This window comes from Somniosus microcephalus, chromosome 14, assembly GCF_052327205.1.
Source record: "Somniosus microcephalus isolate GS21.2 chromosome 14, FLI_Smic_1.0, whole genome shotgun sequence".
Taxonomy (NCBI): domain Eukaryota; kingdom Metazoa; phylum Chordata; class Chondrichthyes; order Squaliformes; family Somniosidae; genus Somniosus; species Somniosus microcephalus.
In genome coordinates this window covers 84966104-84986821 of record NC_141000.1, presented here as the reverse complement: position 1 = coordinate 84986821, position 20718 = coordinate 84966104, and the positions used below count along the sequence as shown (strand labels likewise).

The window sequence follows — 20718 nt, the reverse complement described above, 5'->3', positions numbered from 1 at the left end:
AATCCTGTGTACGTAGAATTCCTTAAGAAATATACATCACTGCTATTGTCATACTGATTCAATGTACAGGATTTTACATGTACTGGGCCATTTAAGGCCTTTAAAGAAAATTATGAAGGAACTTCAGATACAAAAACACTTGATCTAAAGGTTAAAAGGAGAATCACTAGGGCCCCGATATTTACAGGAAGGTAGGCGCTTGATTTAAATATACTGTATTAATGAAGTGTCCCGCCTCTCCAGGGTGGGACACTCAGATGTCACAAAACCAGCAGCCGTAAAAACAGCAACAAGCGTGGATGTGCTTCCTGTTTTAAAATGTTTATCCACCCCCCCACCCCGTGTCATTGGTGGGGGGGTGGGGGTGGGCGGAGGTTAATAGGTTAATATCGAGACCTAAATATTTGCAATCTATCTATGGGTAAAAGTTCACCATTCACCACAATTAGCTACTATTCAGTTTCACATTATGATACCCATTTCATGTATAAAAACAATCGAAATAACAACAGAAAATGTTGGAAAAACTCAGCAGGCCAGACAACATCCGTGGAGAGAGAAATAGAGTCAACGTTTCAGGTCGAAACCCTTTGTCAGGACTGAAAAAACACAGGAAATGAAACAGATAAAAAGGCCAGTTTGGGGGCTGGGAAATGGGGATGAAAGAACAAAAGAGAAGTGAAGAGACATTAAGAGGTATTCAAAACGAGACGAGATGGTGATAGGACCAGTAAAGAGACAAAAGACGGCTCTAGATTAGGATTATTTCGGATTTCCAGCATCTGCAGTATTTTGCTATCATAAAAACAATTGAGTTACTTATCATTTCTAGAGATTTGTTTGCGTGAAACCTCAGCAGAAGTGGAATCTATTTTTTACTGATTTTCAGATAAGTGTTTTTACTACATATGTAGCATATAATGAGAAACTGTAGAATAACCCAGTTTAGTTCACCCCTGAAAATTATTTTTATGTAAAGTAACAATTTAGTTATTTGTGAGTTTTGACAGCATTTTCACTCCTGGCATAAATTGGAATATTGCCCTAACCCTCATCTCGCATCTTTCGCTAGATTCTCTCCTATTTCCCATTGTGCTTCTCCGAGTTCATCTTGTCCATGAGACCCACCTCCGGCTCCCTCGACCTTATTCCCGCCAAACTGCTGACCACCCAACTTCCCTTCCTGGCCCCCATGTTGCTGATGTTGTTAACGGTCCCCTCTCCTCAGGGTCTGTCCCCCTCCCCTTCAAATCTGCTGTCATCACCCCTCTCCTCAAAAAGCCCACCCTTGACCCCTCTATCTTTGCAAATGACTGCCCCATCTCCAACATCACTTTCCTCTCCAAAGTCCTTGAATGCCCATCTTTCCCGCAATTCCATGCTTGATTCTTTCCAATCAGATTTCCACCCCCGTCACAGTACTGAAACGGCCCTTATCAAAGTCACAAATTACATTCTATGTGACTGTGATCATGGTAAACTATCGCTCCTCATCCTTCTTGACCTGCCTGCAGCCTTCAACACAGAGACCACACCACCCACCTCCAACGCCTCTCCTTCGTCGTCCAGCTGGGTGGAACCAGCCTGGTTCCATTCTTATCTTTCCAATCGTAGCCAGAGCGTCACCTGCAATGGCTTCTCTTCCCACTCCTGCACTGTTACCTCTGGAGTCCCACAAGGATCTATCCTTGGCCCCCTTCTATTTCTCATCTACATGCTGCCCCTTAGCGACATCATCTGAAAACATAATGTCAGATTCCACATGTATGCTGATGATAGTTCTATCTCACCACCACCTCTCTTGACCCCTCCACTGTCTCTGATTTGTCACAATGTTTGTCCAACATTCAGTATTGGATCAGTAGAAATTTCCTCCAACTAAATATTGGGAAGACCAAAGTCTTCGGTCCCTGCCACAAACTCTGTTCCCTGGCCACCGATTCCATCCCTCTCCCTGGCAACTGTCTGATGCTGAACCAGACCGCTCGCAGCCTTGGTGTTGTGTTTGACCCCGAGATGAGCTTCCGTCCACATATCTGCTCCATCACCAAGACTGCCTACTTCCACCTCCGTAACATTGCCCGACTCCGTCCCTGCCTTAGCTAATCTGCTGCTGAAACCCTCATCCATGCCTCTTGACTTTACTATTCCAATGCTCTCCCAGTTGGCCGTCCTCCCAACTTCTGCCCTACATAAACATGTGCTCATCCAAAATTTTGCTGCCGGAGACTTAATTTGCACCAAGTCCTGTTCACCTATAACCCCTATGCTTGCTGACCTACATTGGTTCCTGGTCCAGCAATGCCTCAATTTAAAAATTCTCATCCTTGTTTTCAAATCCCTCCATGGCCTCATCCCTTCCTATCTCTGCAACCTCCTCCAGCCCTACAAACCTTCGAGATCTCTATGCTCCTCCAATACTGGCATCTTGCCCACCCCTGATTTTAATTGCTCTACCCTTGGCAGCCGTGCTTTTACCTGCCTAGGTCCCAAGCTCTGGAATTCCCTCCCACCTCTCTGCTTCTCTCTCCTCCTTTAAGACGCTCCTTAAATCTTACCCCTTTGACCAAGCTTTTGGTCCTCTGTCCTGATATCTCCTGCTGTGGCTCACTGTCAAATTTTGATTGATAGCACTCGTGAAGTGCCTTGGGACATTTTGCTATTTTAAAGGCACTATATCAACCGTGGCTCAGTTGGTAGCATTCTTGTCTGAGTCAGAAGGTTGTGGGTTCAAGTCCCACTCCAGAGACTGAGCACAAAAATCTAGGCTGAGGGAGTGCTGCACTGTCAGTGGTGCCATCTTTCAGTTCAGACGTTAAGCTGAGGCCCCGTCTGCCCTCTCAGGTGGACGTAAAAGATTCCCATGGCACTATTTCAAAGAAAAGCAGGGGAGTTATCCCCGGTATCCTAGCCAATATTTATCCCTCACTCAACATCACAAAAAGCAGATAATCTGGTCATTATCACATTGCTGTTTGTGAGAGCTTGCTGTGCGCAAATTGGCTGCCGTGTTTCCTACCTTAAAACAGTGCCTACACTTCAAAAGTACTTCATTGGCTGTAAAGCGCTTTGGGAAGTCCTGAAGTTGTGAAAGGCAATATATAAATGCAAGTCTGTTTTTCTATATAAATGCAAGTTGTTGTCGTTTTCCACTGATATACTTGATTGCTTTACAATGATATGTCTGAAATTGAGACGAAAATGTGATCATAATATTTATATACAGCAGTCGCCAATAATAGTACTTCTGTTGGGTAAATGATAAATTGAACTGCAGCATTATTATACGTTCCTAGTCACTGGATACTGCTCTTCAAGCAATAGTATTGTGCCAAGTGGTAAATAGATACTGGGCTAAAAATTCGATTAGGCCCGAAAAGGGGGGCAGGGATCGCGATGCGTGATCGGCCTGCACCCGTTGAAAGTAGTGCAGGCAGCACATGACCTTCATGCTGCCTGCTAATTACCATGATTGATGCGTGCAGTCAGTGCTGAGTGTGCTGCTGAGTGCTCAGCAGGGGGCCAAAGTTCATGCGAGGCTAGCTCTAATTAAAGCTAGTCTCCACTTTTAAAGGCAGTCTGCACCTCTTAAAGGTGAGGTGCATTATGCATTCAGCAGCTGCTGGAAGTGCTTCTCAAAGCAACTGTCACTCAGTAATGGCTCAACAGGGCAGAGAAAGCGCACTGAAATTCTCCAACACAACACTAGAGGCCTTAGTGCAGGGGATAGAACAGAGGAGACAGGTCCTCTACCCGCAGGGGATCAGGAGGCCCTCCAGACTCACAGTCAGAATGCAGTGGGAGCAAATAGCCGAAGTGGTTACTGCCAGCAGTCTTGCCCCAAGGACTTGGATCCAGTGCCAAAAGAAGTTCAATGACCTCAACCGAGTGGTCAAAGTCAGTGAATGCATCTTCAAAAGCTGTCTCCCACCAACTATACCACTAGCCTCAAACACTGCTCAATGCACTACACCCCCATCACTCACCCACCAACAATCTCTACCAATCACGACTCATACTTCACATTCATAGCTTCACCTCACCCTCACACACTTAGCACTACTGCAAGCATCACACCCGCATCTCACAGTTTGAACACATTGCCAGCTATTCAACCATGACAGGCATATTACCCAAACACATTGCATCATACTCACCGGCACACTTTCCTTTCTCTTGCAGGGCAACCACAGGCAGCAGCAGCTAACCGACGGGGGACTGGTGAGCCTGCATATCCTGATCCAGCTGGAGGAGACCATACTCAACATTATTGGAGGGGCCCTCATTGAGGTCGTGGTGATCGGCGAAGCTGAAACCATTGAAGATGATGGTATGCTCATACCTAATCCTCCTACTCACATCCCACAATCTTTTCTCACTTAGACGCTGCTGATGGTATAAGCATGCACATCTTGCTTTCACCCCCTCTCCTCACCACAACCCTACCCTTGTGCCTTTCTCCTTTCAGATTTTCAAGAACTCCAACTTGGCCAGCCAGTGCAAGAAGAGCAAGAGGAGAGTGATGGAGAAAAGACATCGTCACTCAATTTCACTCTCGCAGGCACCAGCTCAGAAACTGGCACTGTGCATACTTTAGAGGGGAGTATAGGGGCGGGCTCTACACGTTTTTACCGGGCACGAGTAGCCTGCAGCCAGGGCAGGGGGAAAGGGTAGCGCAGGTGCCAGCTCCCCGGAGGCTGAGGCCGCACACGAGTTCTGCTGCAGAGGACTCAGACGAGGACTTTGATGGGGTGGCCTACAGAAGTGTGCTGGGCCTGCACACAGAAAAGCTTGGTGCATTGGCAGGCCTGCCAGAGAGCCTGTTGTCACTGTCAAGGAGCATGGAGGAGTCCGGCACCAACCTTGCACAGGGCTTTGCGCAGAGCTTGGAACCATGATTTCCAGGATGGAAGTAATGGGCAACTCTATTAGCGCACTTGTGGAGCCAACCATGATGCAGGGTCTGATGGGCGATGTCTCAGCTTCCACTGCAACACAAGTGGAAGCGACGCAACGTCTGAGTGTTGCAGTGGAAGCTCAGACTTCTGTCATGCAAGCTCAGCTTGGTGCCACACAAGCTCAGGCTGCTCTAATGCAGGTCCAGCTTGTTGCCAAGCAAGCTCAGACTGCTGCCATTATGGCTGCGTTTACTAGTGTGGAAAGGGATTTGCAGGGTGTCCCAGCAGTCCAGCAATCTGTCCTCCAACGGATTACTAGGATTGCTGAGGCATCACCCTGGGCGAGTGGCAGTGGCTCTGTGGAGCACGAACCTGCTGCCCTCACTTAGAATGATAGCATTCCTACTTCCACCACTGCCACTCTGCCAGTGCCCTTGCTGTTGCCTGTCAGCCAGCCAGCCCAGACTGTTGCCGCCCATGCCGAGGTGGTGCAGTCTACAGCCAGGCCTTCTAGGGTCAGAACTGGTCGAGGTCATCCTGCAAGGGCATCTGCAGTCTCCCCCACTGAAAGTCAGCAGTCTTCCACCAGCCATGCTGCAGATACTGGGATAGCACTTCATAGGAGCACTAGGACAGGCAAAGGCACATGGAAGACAGGCACAAGGGTGATTAGCTGATTTTGTTATGTAATATCGGATTGAATGATTTATAAATGTGTTTTGGAACGTTTATTTTGTGGTGGCTCTCATTTCGCCATTGTGGCCAAGAGGATGCGGTGATGTTCCTTGACACAGGAATAGTAAGGTGGGGAAGTGTTGAGCAATGAGGATCTGGGGTTTCATTCAGGGTCTGATGATGCGCTTACGGACAGCCCGTCCAGAACGTGGATGTGCAGACTGCCACCTCCCTTCCTCCTCCTCCTCCTGAGGTGGTCGTGGAACCTGTGGTGGCAAGGGTTGTGCCCTCATGATGGACAAGTTGTGGATGATGCAGCAGACCATGACAAAATGGAACATCCGCTCCAGCGAGTACTGGAGAGCTCCTCCTGAGCGGTCAAGGCAGCGGAACCGTTGCTTTAGCACCCCGATGGTCTGCTTCATGACGTTCCTCATGGCAGTATGGCTCTCATTATATGAGTGCTGGCCACGAGTGGTGGGGTTGCGAAGGGGAGTAATCAGCTAGGTGTAGAACGGATAGCCCTTGTTGCCGTGCAGCCACCCTTGGGTTCGACGTGGTGGTTGGAATATTCCTGTCACACCGGTCTGGCGCAGGGTGAAGGCGTCATGACTGCTGCCAGGATAGCGGGCATTCACCAAAATGATGTGCTGGGCATGGTTGCACACCACCAGCACATTAAGTGAATGGTAACCTTTGCAGTTGCGATGCATCTCAACATTGAAATGTGGAGCCCGTAAAGCCACGTGTGCAGTCAATGGCACGCTGCACCATCGGGAAGCCCAATATCCTGGCAAAGCCACGTGCACGCTCCTGCTGCTTCTCTTTGTTTAGAGAGAAGACAATGAAGCTCCCTCTTCTAGCGTACAGAGCCCTCTGTGACCTCTCAGATGCAACAATGGAAGGATCCACTGGTGAAAAGATTCAGGGCCACGGCAGCGCCATCGTCGCCCTGCTCTGAGACTGCAGATCTGGTTGCAAGAAGTGGCAGAGTTCTATGACCACCTCCTTGGTGAAATGGAGCCGATGAACACACTGCTCCTGGCTTAGGTGCTCGTAGGGGAAGAGCGCCCTAAAGACCCTAGGTGGGTAAGGCCTCCTGCTGAGAGCCCTCCTCCTCCTCCCTCTGCGAGCAGCTTGTCCCCTTTGCTGCCTCTGCTTCATCTCATGCTGCAGCCCAAGAGGTCTGCAACTAGAGCCCCCTTGACTGGGAGCAAGTGGTGTTCTCAGAGGCCTTCCTTTAAGAGCCAATGCCTTGCAAATGTCCAGCAACACTCCCTGCACACTTTAACCGCCTTTTAAATGTCTTACACCAAGCCACTGCTCAAATAAACCGTACAGAAACCAGTACAAAAGCAAAAAGCAACTTACCTGAAAGTTGCGTGTGTCCCTTTAAGTAGCACTGGTGGGGGTCCATCGTGCAAATGAACGCATGTTTAGCTGTGCGTACTTAGGAGACGGCCTACAGTGGAGCGGCGACGTCCAAAACAGCAGGTTGTGCATCAAATCAGCGTTACGCTGATTGATGTCACGACTTGCCTCATTTGAATTCTTCCAGTGTACGCAGGCAATGGACACGCTATCGCCCTTCCCAATATGGCGACCAGCATGGCCCGTGCCAGAAGTCACGGGAAGCATGGCAAGCACCATTCTTTTCTTCAACCCGGCCATAACAGCTAGCACTAACTACGGGAATTTCGCAGCCATTATGTTTTCAAACTTTTCCAAGCTTCCTTGAAGAAGGTTTGAACTGAAGTTCAGATGTGGGGAAAATCGATGTCTAGCTCATCACCCTTCTATGTGTTAAGATAATGAGCCAACATTGCTTAAATATAACATATATCTGTAGCTGCATTAGATGCATATTGTCAAGCTTTTAGAAGCCTACCAAGTTCTAGAAACTGAAAAATGCATCTAATCTTTACGTCCTTTATCAAGCTTTACCGAAGGGTTCCAAATGTCCTTACAGAAGCCAACATATACAGATTACGTAATTGCATTTACAAGGAATAAAATGTGGTTTGCTTGGTGCTGTGAAGTTGAATACAGCAAATTGTTTAGATAATTGTCAAAGAAAGGGTTCGAGAGGTACGTGCTAGAAAATAGTATATGGTACAATTAAAACTTTGGTATTAGCCAGGTGGACCACACTTCCTAGTCAGTCTGGAGATGGGTATGTACATATCATCTAATGGATGTTTTACCATATATGAATGTGGAACAGGTTCGCAAGATAGAACTAGACTTTCAACTAAAATTTATGCACTCTATTATGAGCTCAGAATTGTGGGCTAGCCATAAGGACTTTGATTAATAACAGTCAGATCTTAGAAGAATCCAGGGATCAAGAATGGTTATGTCACAAATTTGACCTTGGGTGCTGCTGAGAGAATACAAGAATATCTGGAGGTGGCACTTGCAATGGTACAAAACAGGTTGACTACCCTCCTCCTTAGCAAGTTGTCAACCTTAGCTCAGTGGTAGAATTCTTGCCTCTGAGTCAGAAGGTTGTGGGTTCAAGCCCCACTCCAGAGACTTGAGCACAAAATCTAGGTTGATGCTTCAGTACAGTACTGAGAGAGTGCTGCATTGTCAGAGGTCCTCTGTTTTGGATCAGATGTATTTAGGTTCGGGCCTCATTTAAATACCACCGGCGTTCTGCGGGTGCCAAATGGGCACCTCACTGCAACTTGCCAGTTGGGGTGGGTGGAAAATCAGCCAGCTCTCATACTGAGCTGGCTGGCTGGGGCGGGGCTCGAACGGGCCAGCAGTGAGCCAGAGTTTTCTTTGCGGACCCTGCTCCTCACACAAACAAAAAATTGAAAATTTCTTCATCCCTTTTTTGAGCGGCTTATAGCAGTCCCATTAAGGACCACTGGTTTATCAGCTCAGCGCCTCGTACAAATAGGCAGAGTGTGCACATACCTGAAATTTGCAATCAGATCCCACAAACATAGAAGATAGGAGCAGGAGTAGGCCATTCGGCCCCTCGAGCCTGCTCCGCCATTCAATGAGATCATGGCTAATCATCTAAACTCAGTACCCTGTCCCTGCCTTCTCCCTATATCCCTTGATCCCTTTAGCCTTAAGAAATATATCTAACTCCTTCTTGAATATATTTAATGAATTGGCCTCAACTGCCTTCTGTGGTAGAGAATTCCACAGGTTCACCACTCTCTGGGTGAAGAAATTCCTCCTCATCTCTGTCCTAAATGACTTACCCCTTATTTTTAGACTGTGACCCCATCGGGAACATCCTTCCTGCATCTAGTCTGTCTAGTCCTGTTAAAATTTTATGGCCTAGAAATTCAGTATAGCCACGTTTGGGGCGCTACAGCATGGCGTTCGCTAACTTTTGCGCCCGGCGCAACTTAGCGCACCTTCGCCGATATTCAGTTGCAGTGCCCCAAGAGGTTGCTGCTGCGCTAAAGCAGGCGATGCATGACTATCATTAGGCGCTAAGCCGGCGATCCGGGGCGCAAACACCGAAGGCGGGCGCAGCGCAGGTGCGGCGAGTTGCTCATTGAGGGCAGACAGTCAGGCGCCGGTCAGCACTTAAAGGGGGAGGGTGGAATTGCTTGGCTGCCACGCCCTGCACACTGCAGCCCTAAGGCAAGGCCTGAACACTGCTTCTGGAACAGCTCCACGCCCAGGAGAATGGAGAACGCCAGGGAGAGAGAGCGCAGCACTTCGGCGAGGGTGACCTGAGGCTGCTGGTTGGCGCAGTGGACCGCAGGCACCATATCCTCTTCCCTGAAGGTGGCAGGAGGCCGCTGCCCGCCGAATATCGGAAAGCATGGAGGGATGTGGCAAACAGGGTCACGTCCAACAGCGTGGTTGGCAGGACACCAACCCAGTGCCGGGAAAAATTCAACGACCTCACTCGGGTTGTCAGGGTGAGTACCCTTTCCAGTATCCTCCTCATCCCTGCATGTGCACCTCACTTTATGGCCAAACGGGTCTGAAAGCCCTAATGGCCAGCCCTCATCCAGTAGCTATGGGACTGTCATGAAAAGCACTTGCGCATTCAGGACTTTAGACACAGTCAGGGTTATTCGACCATGGGAGGCAGTGCGGGCAAGATCAGGGCTTGACACTGTCAGGGCTAATCGAACATGGGAGGCAGTGCAGGCAAGATCAGGGCTTGACACTGTACTTAGAGGCGGTCCTTTCTCTTGCAGGCCAAGCTGGTGCATAACAGAAGACAGCAGCGACAGACCGGGGGAGGCCGTCCTGACCTGAAACAGCTGAGCAACCTCGAGCAGCGAGTGGAGCGGATCATGGCAGGCCAGCTGAGTGGCCCCGTTGCCACTGGAGATGCTGACCCTGTTTTAGGCACCAATGGTAAAGTCATCACCTTTTTGACCTCTCCCTTTCCACTTGCGCCTCACACCAGCATCCTTTGCCACTATCGAACCAATGCAGTGCACAGCAGCACTCATGCCTCCCTCGCTGCCGCCCTGTCCTCACTCTAAAGCAACTCTTGTGCCTCCCTGCTTTCAGATGGTGACTCGCCAGGTGAGGAGGCGGCCCCTCAAGCTGGCACTGTGTCCGAGTCAGACATAGAGGAGGAGGAAGAGGAAGCCAGCCCATCAGGGACACCCTCAGCCGAGGCAGCCCATGGCCATGATGGTGACACGTCTTCCCTGGAGGGGAACAGGGGGGAAGGGTCGGAGGATAGTGAAGCTCCGGGGACCAGCGGGCTGCAGCAACGCGGGAGGGGTGGGGAAGCTCGGCGGCCTTCTCCCCGGAGGGTGAGTGCGGCCTCCAGTCCTGCTACGGTGAGCGCAGACGAGGTGCGGCTCCTAGCGGAAATTGGCGCCCAGGCTGAGCGCAGGCACACTGAGCTCATGGCTGCAGTGGCAAGGATGCCTGACTCCATAGAGTCACTGGCAAGGAGTGTGCAGGAATTCGGGGCAGCACAGGCCAGGAGTCTGCAGGACGTCGCGGCAGCACAGGCTAGGAGTCTGCAACAATTCAGTGCAGCACAGGCCAGGAGTCTGCAACAATTCAGTGCAGCACAGGCCAGGAGTCTGCAGGACGTCACGGCAGCACAGGCTAGGAGTCAACAGGACTTCGCTGCTTCACAGGCGGCTTCTAGCCAAGTGCTCAGTCATGCCGTGCATTCACTGGCTGCTGTCATGCAGACACAGACCAGGGCCACACGGGCACTAACTGCTGCCACACTCGCTGGATCGGCCAGGCATCGCCGGGGCACTCGCCGTGCTGCAGCAGCCCAGCAGTCTGTGCCTCAGCAGATTGCTGCGCATGCTGCAGTGCTGGCCCGTGCGCGTGCCAATGTATCAGCCGACCAGGGAGTGCCTGTGATCTGTCAGGTTGGCAGCATTCCTGCAGCCAACACTGTCACTCCTCCATTGCAGCTGCCACCAGCTGTTGGACAGACTGCTGCCGCCCAAGCAGAGTTGGAGCAGTCAGCAGCCGGCCCCTCCAGGCCCAGAGCTGGTCCAGGCCGACCCCCAAGGGCATCTGCCGTCTCACCATCTGACCCTCAGCAGCCTTCCCCCAGCCTTGCTGCAGCCACTGGGGTCCCATTGAGGAGGAGCTGCAGGGCGGGTAGGGGCCAGTCACGGAAGCAAAACGGATCACCCTCGCAGGGGAAAAAGTAGAAGGTGTGGCCAAATGTTTTGTTTTATATTTAAAGGCCGAGACTGGTGTATTTGTTTCATATTTAAAGGCCAAGACTGGTATATTTGTTTTACTTATAAAGGCCGAGACTGGTGTATTTGTTTCATATTTAAAGGCCGAGACTGGTATATTTGTTTTACTTGTAAAGGCCGAGACTGGTGTATTTGTGTTTTTGGGGGGGGTTTCTCTCCATTAGTTTGTCATGTGGGAAGGGCACAGAGGTATCACAGTAAAACATTTTCTTAAATTGCGCTGTCCATGCTTTCTTTTGGAAGTCCTGGTTGCCCTGCTCGGCTGAGGGCTTGTGGAGCGGCTACATTCATCTTCTGCCATTGGCACAAGCCATTCCCTGAGAGGGGGCCTAGAACCGACTTGCAATAAGCCGCCAATGGGCGGCCCTTGCACTTTCTGCCTCCCTCCTGTGCTAGTCCTCCTCCTCCTCTGGTGGTCCTCCAATGTCTGCTGGCAGTGGCTGAGTCCTGCGGATAGCCAGGTTGTGCAGCATGCAGCACACGACAACGAAATGGGAGACTTGCTCAGGCGAGTACTGTAGGGCTCCCCCGGAACGATCCAGACAGCAGAACCGTTGCTTCAGCACGCCGATTGTTTGCTCAATGATGTTCATGGTTGCTTGATGGCTGTCATTGTATCCCTCTTCAGCAGGGGTGCTGGGCGCACGGAGTGGGGTCATCAGCCAGGTGCACAAAGGATAGCCTTTGTCCCCGAGAAGCCATCCTCGTGGGTGAGGCTGGGCCTCGAACATGTCTGCCACAGAAGTCTGGCGCAGGATGAAGGCATCGTGGCTGCGACCTGGAAAGCAGGCATTGACAGCTAGGATGAGCTGCCTGTGGTCACACACCAACTGCACGTTGAGCGAATGGTAGCCCTTCCGGTTGCGATAATCCTCGGCATTCTCTAGAGGTGCTCGCAAAGCCACATGCGTGCAGTCAATGGCGCCCTGCACCATGGGGAAGCCCGCTAATGCTGCAAAGCCCATTGCACGCTCTTGTTGCTTGTCAATGGTCATGGGGAAGGAGATGAACTGATGTCTCCTTCTGAAAAGGGCATTGGTCACCTGGCGGATGCAGCAATGTACCGCAAACTGGGAGATGTTGGAAATGTCCCCAGTAGCGGATTGGAAGGAGCCGGTGGCATAGAAGTTGAGAGCCACCGTCACCTTCACTGCCACCGACAGAGACATCCTGCTCCTCAGCTGTGGCTGCAGATCTCCGCGAAGCAGGTGGCAGATCTCAGTGACCACCGCCCTTCTGAATCACAGCCTCCGAACACACTGCTCCTCAAACATGTTCAGATATGAGAACTGCTGGCGGTATACCCTGGGTGGGTAAGGCCTCCTTTGCCGATGCCTGTTGGCCCTTCTCCGTCTGGCCATGACTGGCACTCTCTGACGGCGTCTCTGAGCCCTTTGAATGCAATGGAGAAGCCCAACGTTTCCACCCATTGCAGCCCCCATTATATGTTTCCAATCAATGCTATGACACTGAAGTTAAAGACAAGTGCAAAGCTGTGGCCTGAAGCCACAAGTACCTGTGCGAGTGTTGAGCCAAACCAGAAAGCTCTCTACCTTTGTCTCTCTCCAAAGATCCGTCTCTCACAAAGAAAGAGTGGTGCAAAATGGCTGCCATTTATACTGCAGGAGGAGTCCCCTTTAATTAGCGCCCCCCGCAGCGACTGGGAACCGTTCCCCTCTACCAGTCGCTAGGGGCGCCAGGCGCACAATAGGCTGGTGCCACTGAATTTCCGGTTCGGGGCGCACAAAGGGCGTTGCACCATGAAATGACGTCAGGATCTGCGCGCGCAACTGAGCGCGCGCAAAGGTCTTGCGCCACCGCTAAATCTTAACTGAAGTTCGCGAGAGGCACAGATCGCGCTGCGCCCGGGCGCTAGCTGCTTAGCGCCCCACTTCTCCTCCTCCTAAGGTGCTAGCGGCTGGCGCAAACAACTGAATTTCTAGGCCTATAAGTTTCAGTGAGATCCCCTCTCATTCTTCTAAACTCCAGCGAGTATAAGCCCAATCGACCCAATCTCTCCTCATACGTCATTCCTGCCATCCTAGGTATCAGTCTGGTAAATCTTCGCTGCACTCCCTCCATGGCCAGAACATCCTTCCTCAGATAAGGCGACCAAAACTGCACACAATACTCAAGATGTGGTCTCACCAAGGCCCTGTACAACTGCAGCAAGACATCCTTGTTCCTGTACTCAAACCCTCTCGCTACGAAGGCTAACATACCATTTGCCTTCTTAACCGCCTGCTGCACCTGCATGCTTACCTTCAGTGATTGGTGCACAAGGACACCCAGGTCTCGTTGCACTTCCCTTCTCCCAATCTATTGCCGTTCAGATAATAATCTGCCTTCCTGTTTTTGCCACCAAAGTGGATAACCTCGCATTTATCCACATTATACTGCATCTGCCATACATTTGCCCAATCACCCAACCTGTCCAAATAATACTGGAGTTTCTCGGCATTCTCCTCACAGCACACACGCCCACCCAGCTTTGTGTCATCTGCAGACTTGGAGATATTACATCTAGTTCCCTCGTCTAGATCATTAATATATATTGTGAATAGCTGGAGTCCTAGGACCGATCCCTACAGTACCCCACTAGTCACTGCTTGCCACTCAGAAAAAGACCCGTTTATTCCAACTCTGCTTCCTGTCTGCCAACCAGTTCTCTATCCAAGTCAGTATCTTACCCCCAATCCCATGTGCCTTAACTTTACACACTAATCTCTTATGTAGGACTTTATCGAAAGCCTTCTGAAAGTCCAAATACACCACATCCACTGGTTCTCCCTTATCTATTCTACCAGTTACATCTTCAAAAAATTCCAGTAGATTAGTCAAGCACGATTTACCTTTTGTAAATCCATGTTGACTTTGTCCGATCCTGTCACTGTTTTCCAAGTGCTCTGCTATTGCATCTTTCATAATGGACTCTAGCATTTTCCCCACTAACGATGTCAGGCTTACCGGTCTATAATTCCCCGTTTTCTTTCTACCACCTTTTTTGAACAGTGGGGTAACCTTAGCTACCCTCCAATCCATGGGAACTGCTCCAGAGTCCATAGAATTTTAGAACTATAGAACAACCGACGTAGGACCACGATTTGCATATTTAATCAGCTGGTTTCAGGCAGACAGGTTGCTCGCTCATTTAAGACCCGCCTGACAATTGCATCAGGTAAGTCATGGGCATCAATGAGCCAGCTGAGTTGCCCGCCCTACACTTTCCTACTGCTGATCACCTATTTTTCTGGGGGCAGTTGAAAATCGTCCCCTTTGTAATTTTATTAAAGAGTAATGAAGCATGCAATCCTTTGTAGTGCAAGGATTACTGAGGTAGTGCATTTTTTTCAGCACCAAAGCACTTCCTCTAACAATATTTACAAGACTGCTAATTATTGTGCTTAGAATCTTATTATAGATGATATTTTGCTGACAAAGATACATTGCTTACTATTAGAAGAAACATGTTATCAGAAAAACTAAAATAAAGCACAAGTGTGACATATGTTGGGAACAGTTACTTTTTGAGTATTAAATATGTTCATAAGAATTAAAGATGCGTAATCTGGCTACATTTTTGGTTCAACTTTTAGTAAACCAACTGAAGCCCATCAAGTTAAATCTGGACTAATAAAATTACTACTGAGATCAATAATACGCACATATAATTTTGGCTCAGCTCCACGTTTTTCTGCTCAGTTCTGGTTTTAGCTCAAATAATTCTTTGTGCAAAATGGGCTATTTATTACCATTTTAAAGGAGACTTGGCCCAGAATAACCCAATCTACCAATTTCAGATTAGCTCTGATTTCTGTCCCAGATTTATGTTCATTGCATGATTATAACAATTTTCCATTTTGATCAATTATTTTGATTTAGTTAAAAAGTATCATAAATCAATACCTCATAACATACCTTCACAAATTGTTCTAGTCTTCTCAAAAGCTTTCACTGAGTTCCTTGAAAGAGTTGTTTTCCCTTCTACACAGGAACTTTTCACAGACCCTAGAGAGCAAGATGGTAACTGATTCCTGAAGTAAAACTATAATCTTTTGACTGAACTTATTTACTATGACATTCACGTAGTACTGAAGATAAAATATTTCCTTAGAGTTGTTTTGCTAACCACTGAATGCTGTTTTTAAACAGTAGTATTTGACACTGATTTCCACCTCCTTTTTCCTCCTATAGGAATGTTTCACACTAGTACAGTAATATGTTGCATTTCCTCCTCCAGTCGCTAGAGGCAGATGGTTTGAATGATACCGTTTTCCACAACCATCACTGATTCCACTTTGTGAATAGCCATTAGGAGGCATGTTTGCAGTGGCAAGATATTTCAGTTTTTCCCTCTCCCACTCAAAATGGAGCAGGCTTCACGCCGTCTTGTGGGCTTCCTGAAAATTGGTAAAATTCTACCAGTGTCAGGTGGACTCAAGTAATAGGCAGTTTTGATTAATAGGGTAGTACTCCGTTGCTACTTCTAGTAGGCTGCCAAGCTCTTATAATTTAAAATCTACAACAGTAATACATTACGCAGTTGGGTTATGGTACCTCGTTATTAACACATCTCCTTAATCATTAAAGCTTTATCATACTTGGGTATGAGTATCATTATGGACTAACCATACAGACCACATACAAATTGATTTCCAAGTATGATGAAGCATTATTTATACAAAGTAAATTACTAATGAAAAATGCATACATGCCAAATGTCCCTTTTTTTGACATGGATAGTCAATATTTGCAGCCCTGTTCATGTTGTCCATGCTTGTGCTAAGAAATTAGTGGAGTTGGAACTGCTCCCCCCAGTCCTGCTCCTCCTGACTCCGATGGCTAGCATACTGGGCAAGCCCCACTCCTCCTTGGCTCATGTTTTCAGTGCTAATGTCCCCAAGAGTTGCAAGAATGGGAGATCCTACTTCCAGTATACAGAGGCTGCAATCCAGGTAAGTAGTACTGGAAGCATGCAAAGAGGAGGAGCAATGTCGGTCCAGTGCATGAACCAAGGGACTCGGGTAGGAGTGGGTGGAGAAAAATAGATGCCAAGGGGAGAGGAGAGAATGTATGGCAAGACAAGGGAAGGGAAATGCAAGGAGAGGGGTGGGGACAGAATGCAAGGGAGGGGAGGGGTAGGGGCAGAATGCATGGCTAAGCGAGAGGGTAAATTACATGGTAAAGTAGAATGGATAGGGAGGGGACAGAGGAGTGGGAGACAGTAAAGGCAAGAGGGAATGGAAAAATCAATGTCACTGAAGGAGGAGTTAAAGGGATGGCAATAGAAGGGAAGGAAAAATGGATTGTAATCAAGGTGAGATGGAAAGGTGCAAAATATGAGAACAGTATTTTGGGGTGGGAAGGAAAGAGCATGCTAGTGTTAACTGAGAGGGAGCGGCAAGGGAGATTGCCAGCATGCCAACATGAACTGAGGAGCAAAAAGTGCCAGCATAACCTTGGGTTGGGGGGTGAAGAGCACCAGTTTGGACTGATGAAGGAGAGGGAGAAGAGTGCTAGTATTAAATGGGAAGGCTGGAGAAGAGAGTGTCTCTGTGAATGGATGGGGAATTGGAGGGGGTGCAGTGTGAAATGGGTCTGGAGGGCATAAAGTGCCTCTGTGAACTGGGACAATGGGGTGAGAGAGTGGCTATTAAAAATGTTCAAAAATTCACTTGGTCAACTAATCTTAAAGTGCTTCAGGGAAATCTTAATGTGATTCTTAAATTTGTCCACTGGATAGCACTGCAGCAATCCTTTCCTTGGAGAACGTCAGACATGTTGATAACAGTGAGTAAGGGTAATTCTCAGTCTCAATGGTGCACAAATAAAAATTCCAACAAATGCAGTAACAAAACTAGAAATGCAATAATAAAACAATGTGGAATTTTGTCAGGCTCAATTCTATTAAACATGAATTGAGGGGCCAGGTGTTAGTTTCTGTAATTTGGAGAAGAATTCTGGTTGTATAGCGCAATCAATGAACCGTTTCCAAAGGAAGCCCTGTAGTTAAGCGCTGAAATTTCATTGCAACACAATCAGAATTTTTATTACACAATAAATTATTTTTACCATCAAATGTTAGTCACAGCACACTTCACAATGCTGGAAAGTGTAGCAAAAACATTTCAAAAATTAAAAATTTGCTGAGGGGACATGTCCCCATGAAATACATTTTGCACTATCAGAGCCCACTATCCTTTTAAATATTTTTTAAATCCACCACGGCAAAAATCGTATTTTTGTATACTTCAACTTTTCCTCGATATTACAACTGATAGAATATTGGCTATAGCTGCAACTTAAATATTGGCAAGTTCATGTACCACTGCACTCCTATTATAACTATTTTTGTATGCCATACTGAAACCATTGAGATTTTACAGAAAAAATAAATAAATTGCAGAATATGATCAAAAACAATAATAAAAATCCTGAAATCCAATGTAATAAAAAGGAATGCATCTATTCAGTTGTCTTAAAGCAGTAGTCTTTATTCAGGGCTGCTTTTCACTTGTGTATTTTATTGTGAGTTGTCAATATTTTGGGGGTTATGTCAGCTTTTCAGAATTTTTAGGTTGGCATGTATGTAAATGATTATGAATATGGAATACATCAGGTATTATATGCACTGATAAACAGGCAACACAAAATTCATCAGCAAAGATTACAACAATCTTGATCTAGAAGTTCTATTATCTATTTTTTCCAATAGTATTTCATAGTACAATATCAGCCTGTATAATCAGATGCCAAATTATGGCAATTCCAACTGAGTAGTGCATTACTGCATGCATAGTACTTTGAGATCTAGCGCATGGCCAGCCTAACGCCAGTTTGAAGCCTGTGCTCCCAGGTGATGCAGTAGTTTCTACTACAGTCAGCTCCTCTTAAGAGCAAGTAGGAATTTTCTGCCAAAAAACTGCTGAAAGCTGAAATTACCCTGTTCATTTTTAGTTGTTGCTAACTGATGTAAACATGCAAAAATTATTCCTATGCTGCTACTTGGTTTTAAGGAAAGTAAAATGTAAACCAAAGTACAACAATCTTGTCTCTCTTCCTCATTATGGTACATGCCATTTCACTTATATAAACAGATAAGTGACCCTCTATCAATATGCACTTTGTAATCAGCTGCTAATCAGATACCCTAAAGTGACCTATCATATGATTTTCTGTCCTTCTGTTTGGAAATGCACATTATCCTCACTTGCCATTTCCCTCCATGGCTTGACCTGTGATTAGGTGCTCACCATGTGGGATATCATGGATGTGAATCCATATCTTATCCCTCACAGCATAGTGCAGGCAGTGGGTTGTGCCAGTATACCACCATTGCAACAAAAAACTAAAATTAACTCTGTTTAGATATCTCATTGAGAAAATCTTTGGACATAAATTTAGAAAGAGGGCACATTACCTATTTCATAAAAAGTGAGAGTAATGAAGCCAATTCAGGCATTTTAATTGCATGGACTATAAGTCATTAATGTTATAGACTACAGGGAAACCTTGTAACACTGGCATATTTTATAGCAAAACCAAACCATTGTATAAGGGACAAAAAAATCAAAGAGTATTACCCCCAACCAATTTTCTTTTCGCAGCCTGTTACAAAGTGTGATTAGTAGAGCGTCGGTAGCAGGGTGTTTACCTCTTTTGACCTCTTCTTAACTGTAACAGAAATTTAAGGCCCAATTTTAACTCCCCGCCGCCACTCCCCCCTGCCTGACGAGGACAGGGAATGTGTGGTGTTAAAATCTGAACAAGTTACTCACCTCATTCGCATCATCTTTGCGTCTGTCACCATTTTAACAGGCATGGTTTGGGCAGCCAGGGCGAGGGCCTCATTGACATTCAGAAATTGGGGTCTGATAACGCAATTCAGACCGCAACATTCAACAGTGTGCAGTCATGTTCGGCAACTGGTGCCGGCTTCACAATGAACACTGGGTGCAAAGGTGCAGCAGGCCCAGAAGAGGACTGAAAAGGTAATTTACTTACATTTTTTTAAAGTTTCCTTGTGGGCCAGTAGGAGCTGGTGCACCTTCCATTTCTCGTACCACTTACCTGACTGCTGACAACTGTTCCCGCTCGCCTGACCTCCCACCGCCGGCCTGACATCACTGAAATCATGTATTTAAAATGAGGCCTGAGTGTCAAAATAGCCCGGGCCTCACATCGGCAAGCGAGGGTATGCTTGATGCTCCTCCCACCGGCCGCATGCTCACTGCTCGCTCTGACTGTTAAATCAGTGACACATATCCTTTTTAAAATTCCATTTAATAATCACAAGAAGATAGATCCTTATAAAGGGAATAGTTTTTTTCTAACCTGAGATTAAAGAAGATGAGAGCACCAAAATTGTGAATATTATTAAACACGGTGGGCCGATTTTCCTGACAGCCCTCTTTACTGGCGCTGGACAGAAACAGCACACCTGAAGTGCGCTATGCCTGCCCAGACAGAAATGGCTGCAAAGCCTATAATGTTCCTGTTGAGCACATTAAACTATCTAAAGAATTTTACCCACACAAATCATTTCTGGAGGATAAATCAACAAGGAAAAAGCTAATATCCACAACACAGAAATGTTGGTTAAGCAGCATCCTATTTGCTCCTAAGAGAAACTGCCTGCACTTCACTGAGGGAAATATTCTATTTTCCTCTCCATGTGGATGTTCAGTATCTTAAAATATCTTGTACATTAGAACAAAGTTGAATGGATGGAATGCACTATTTTACAGATTTTAAAAGTTTGCTAGTTATAAATTCTGGGCTAGGAAGGCAAAATAAGTTACTTTCTTTTATTAAAAAAACACACAAAACTAATTAAACTAAAAACAAAACACAAAAATCAAGTAGATTCAAAAATAAAGAGGGAAAAAAGTTTAAAAAAAGTTAGAGATGAGCAAAGAACCATCTGACCATAAATAAGAATGGCATGGATCTCTAAGGGGACATATATTGTTTAGGCTTTTGAAATTAATGCAATGTATGCCCTTCATGGAGTCCCAAACAACCATTTACTTTGTCTGGTTCAGTTTAGTTCACCTCAGTTTATTTGCTCATCCCCAACCCAAGTAACCTGAAAAAACAAACTGTCAGCTTTCGCCTACCGTACCGAGATCAGTCTTAAGATCTGTCGGCAGACTTAACTTTCTTGGTCCTTTTACTGAAACAACAGAAAGAAAAACAAAAGGCAACAGTTAATACTAGAAAACAAAATTTGCAAGATAGTGTGCAAAAAAATGTGTACTAAGATTGTAATGTTGGTAAACAGGCAGAAGCGCTGGACAAGCTGGGATGTGGATGCTCAACATATCAATCAGCAAGCTGCATTGCTGAAAAAGACAGAATGGACTTTTAATGTGTGAAAACATACTGTAGATTTTACACTGGGATCTCAAACCACCTCATGTATTTGCTGTTTTTCTCATTCAGGAATCCTTGGAAATGCCAACATA

The 20718-nt window shown here is 46.9% G+C and overlaps 1 protein-coding gene across 2 annotated transcripts in view; it reads right to left on the bottom strand.

Annotated features, from left to right (window-relative positions):
* Nucleotides 1-20718, bottom strand: part of stxbp5l (syntaxin binding protein 5L) — a 583450-nt gene that overhangs the window by 71832 nt on the left and 490900 nt on the right. Inside the window, exons 21-22 of one of the 2 annotated variants that reach the window (XM_086006840.1) lie at nucleotides 20376-20426; nucleotides 15170-15259 (exon numbers count right to left, since the gene is read on the bottom strand). The exons of the other annotated variant lie outside the window; for it this stretch is intronic. Coding sequence (XP_085862966.1) covers nucleotides 15170-15259; nucleotides 20376-20426 — 141 coding nt within the window. The remainder of the gene's footprint in view (nucleotides 1-15169; nucleotides 15260-20375; nucleotides 20427-20718) is intronic. 2 annotated transcript variants of the gene reach the window in all.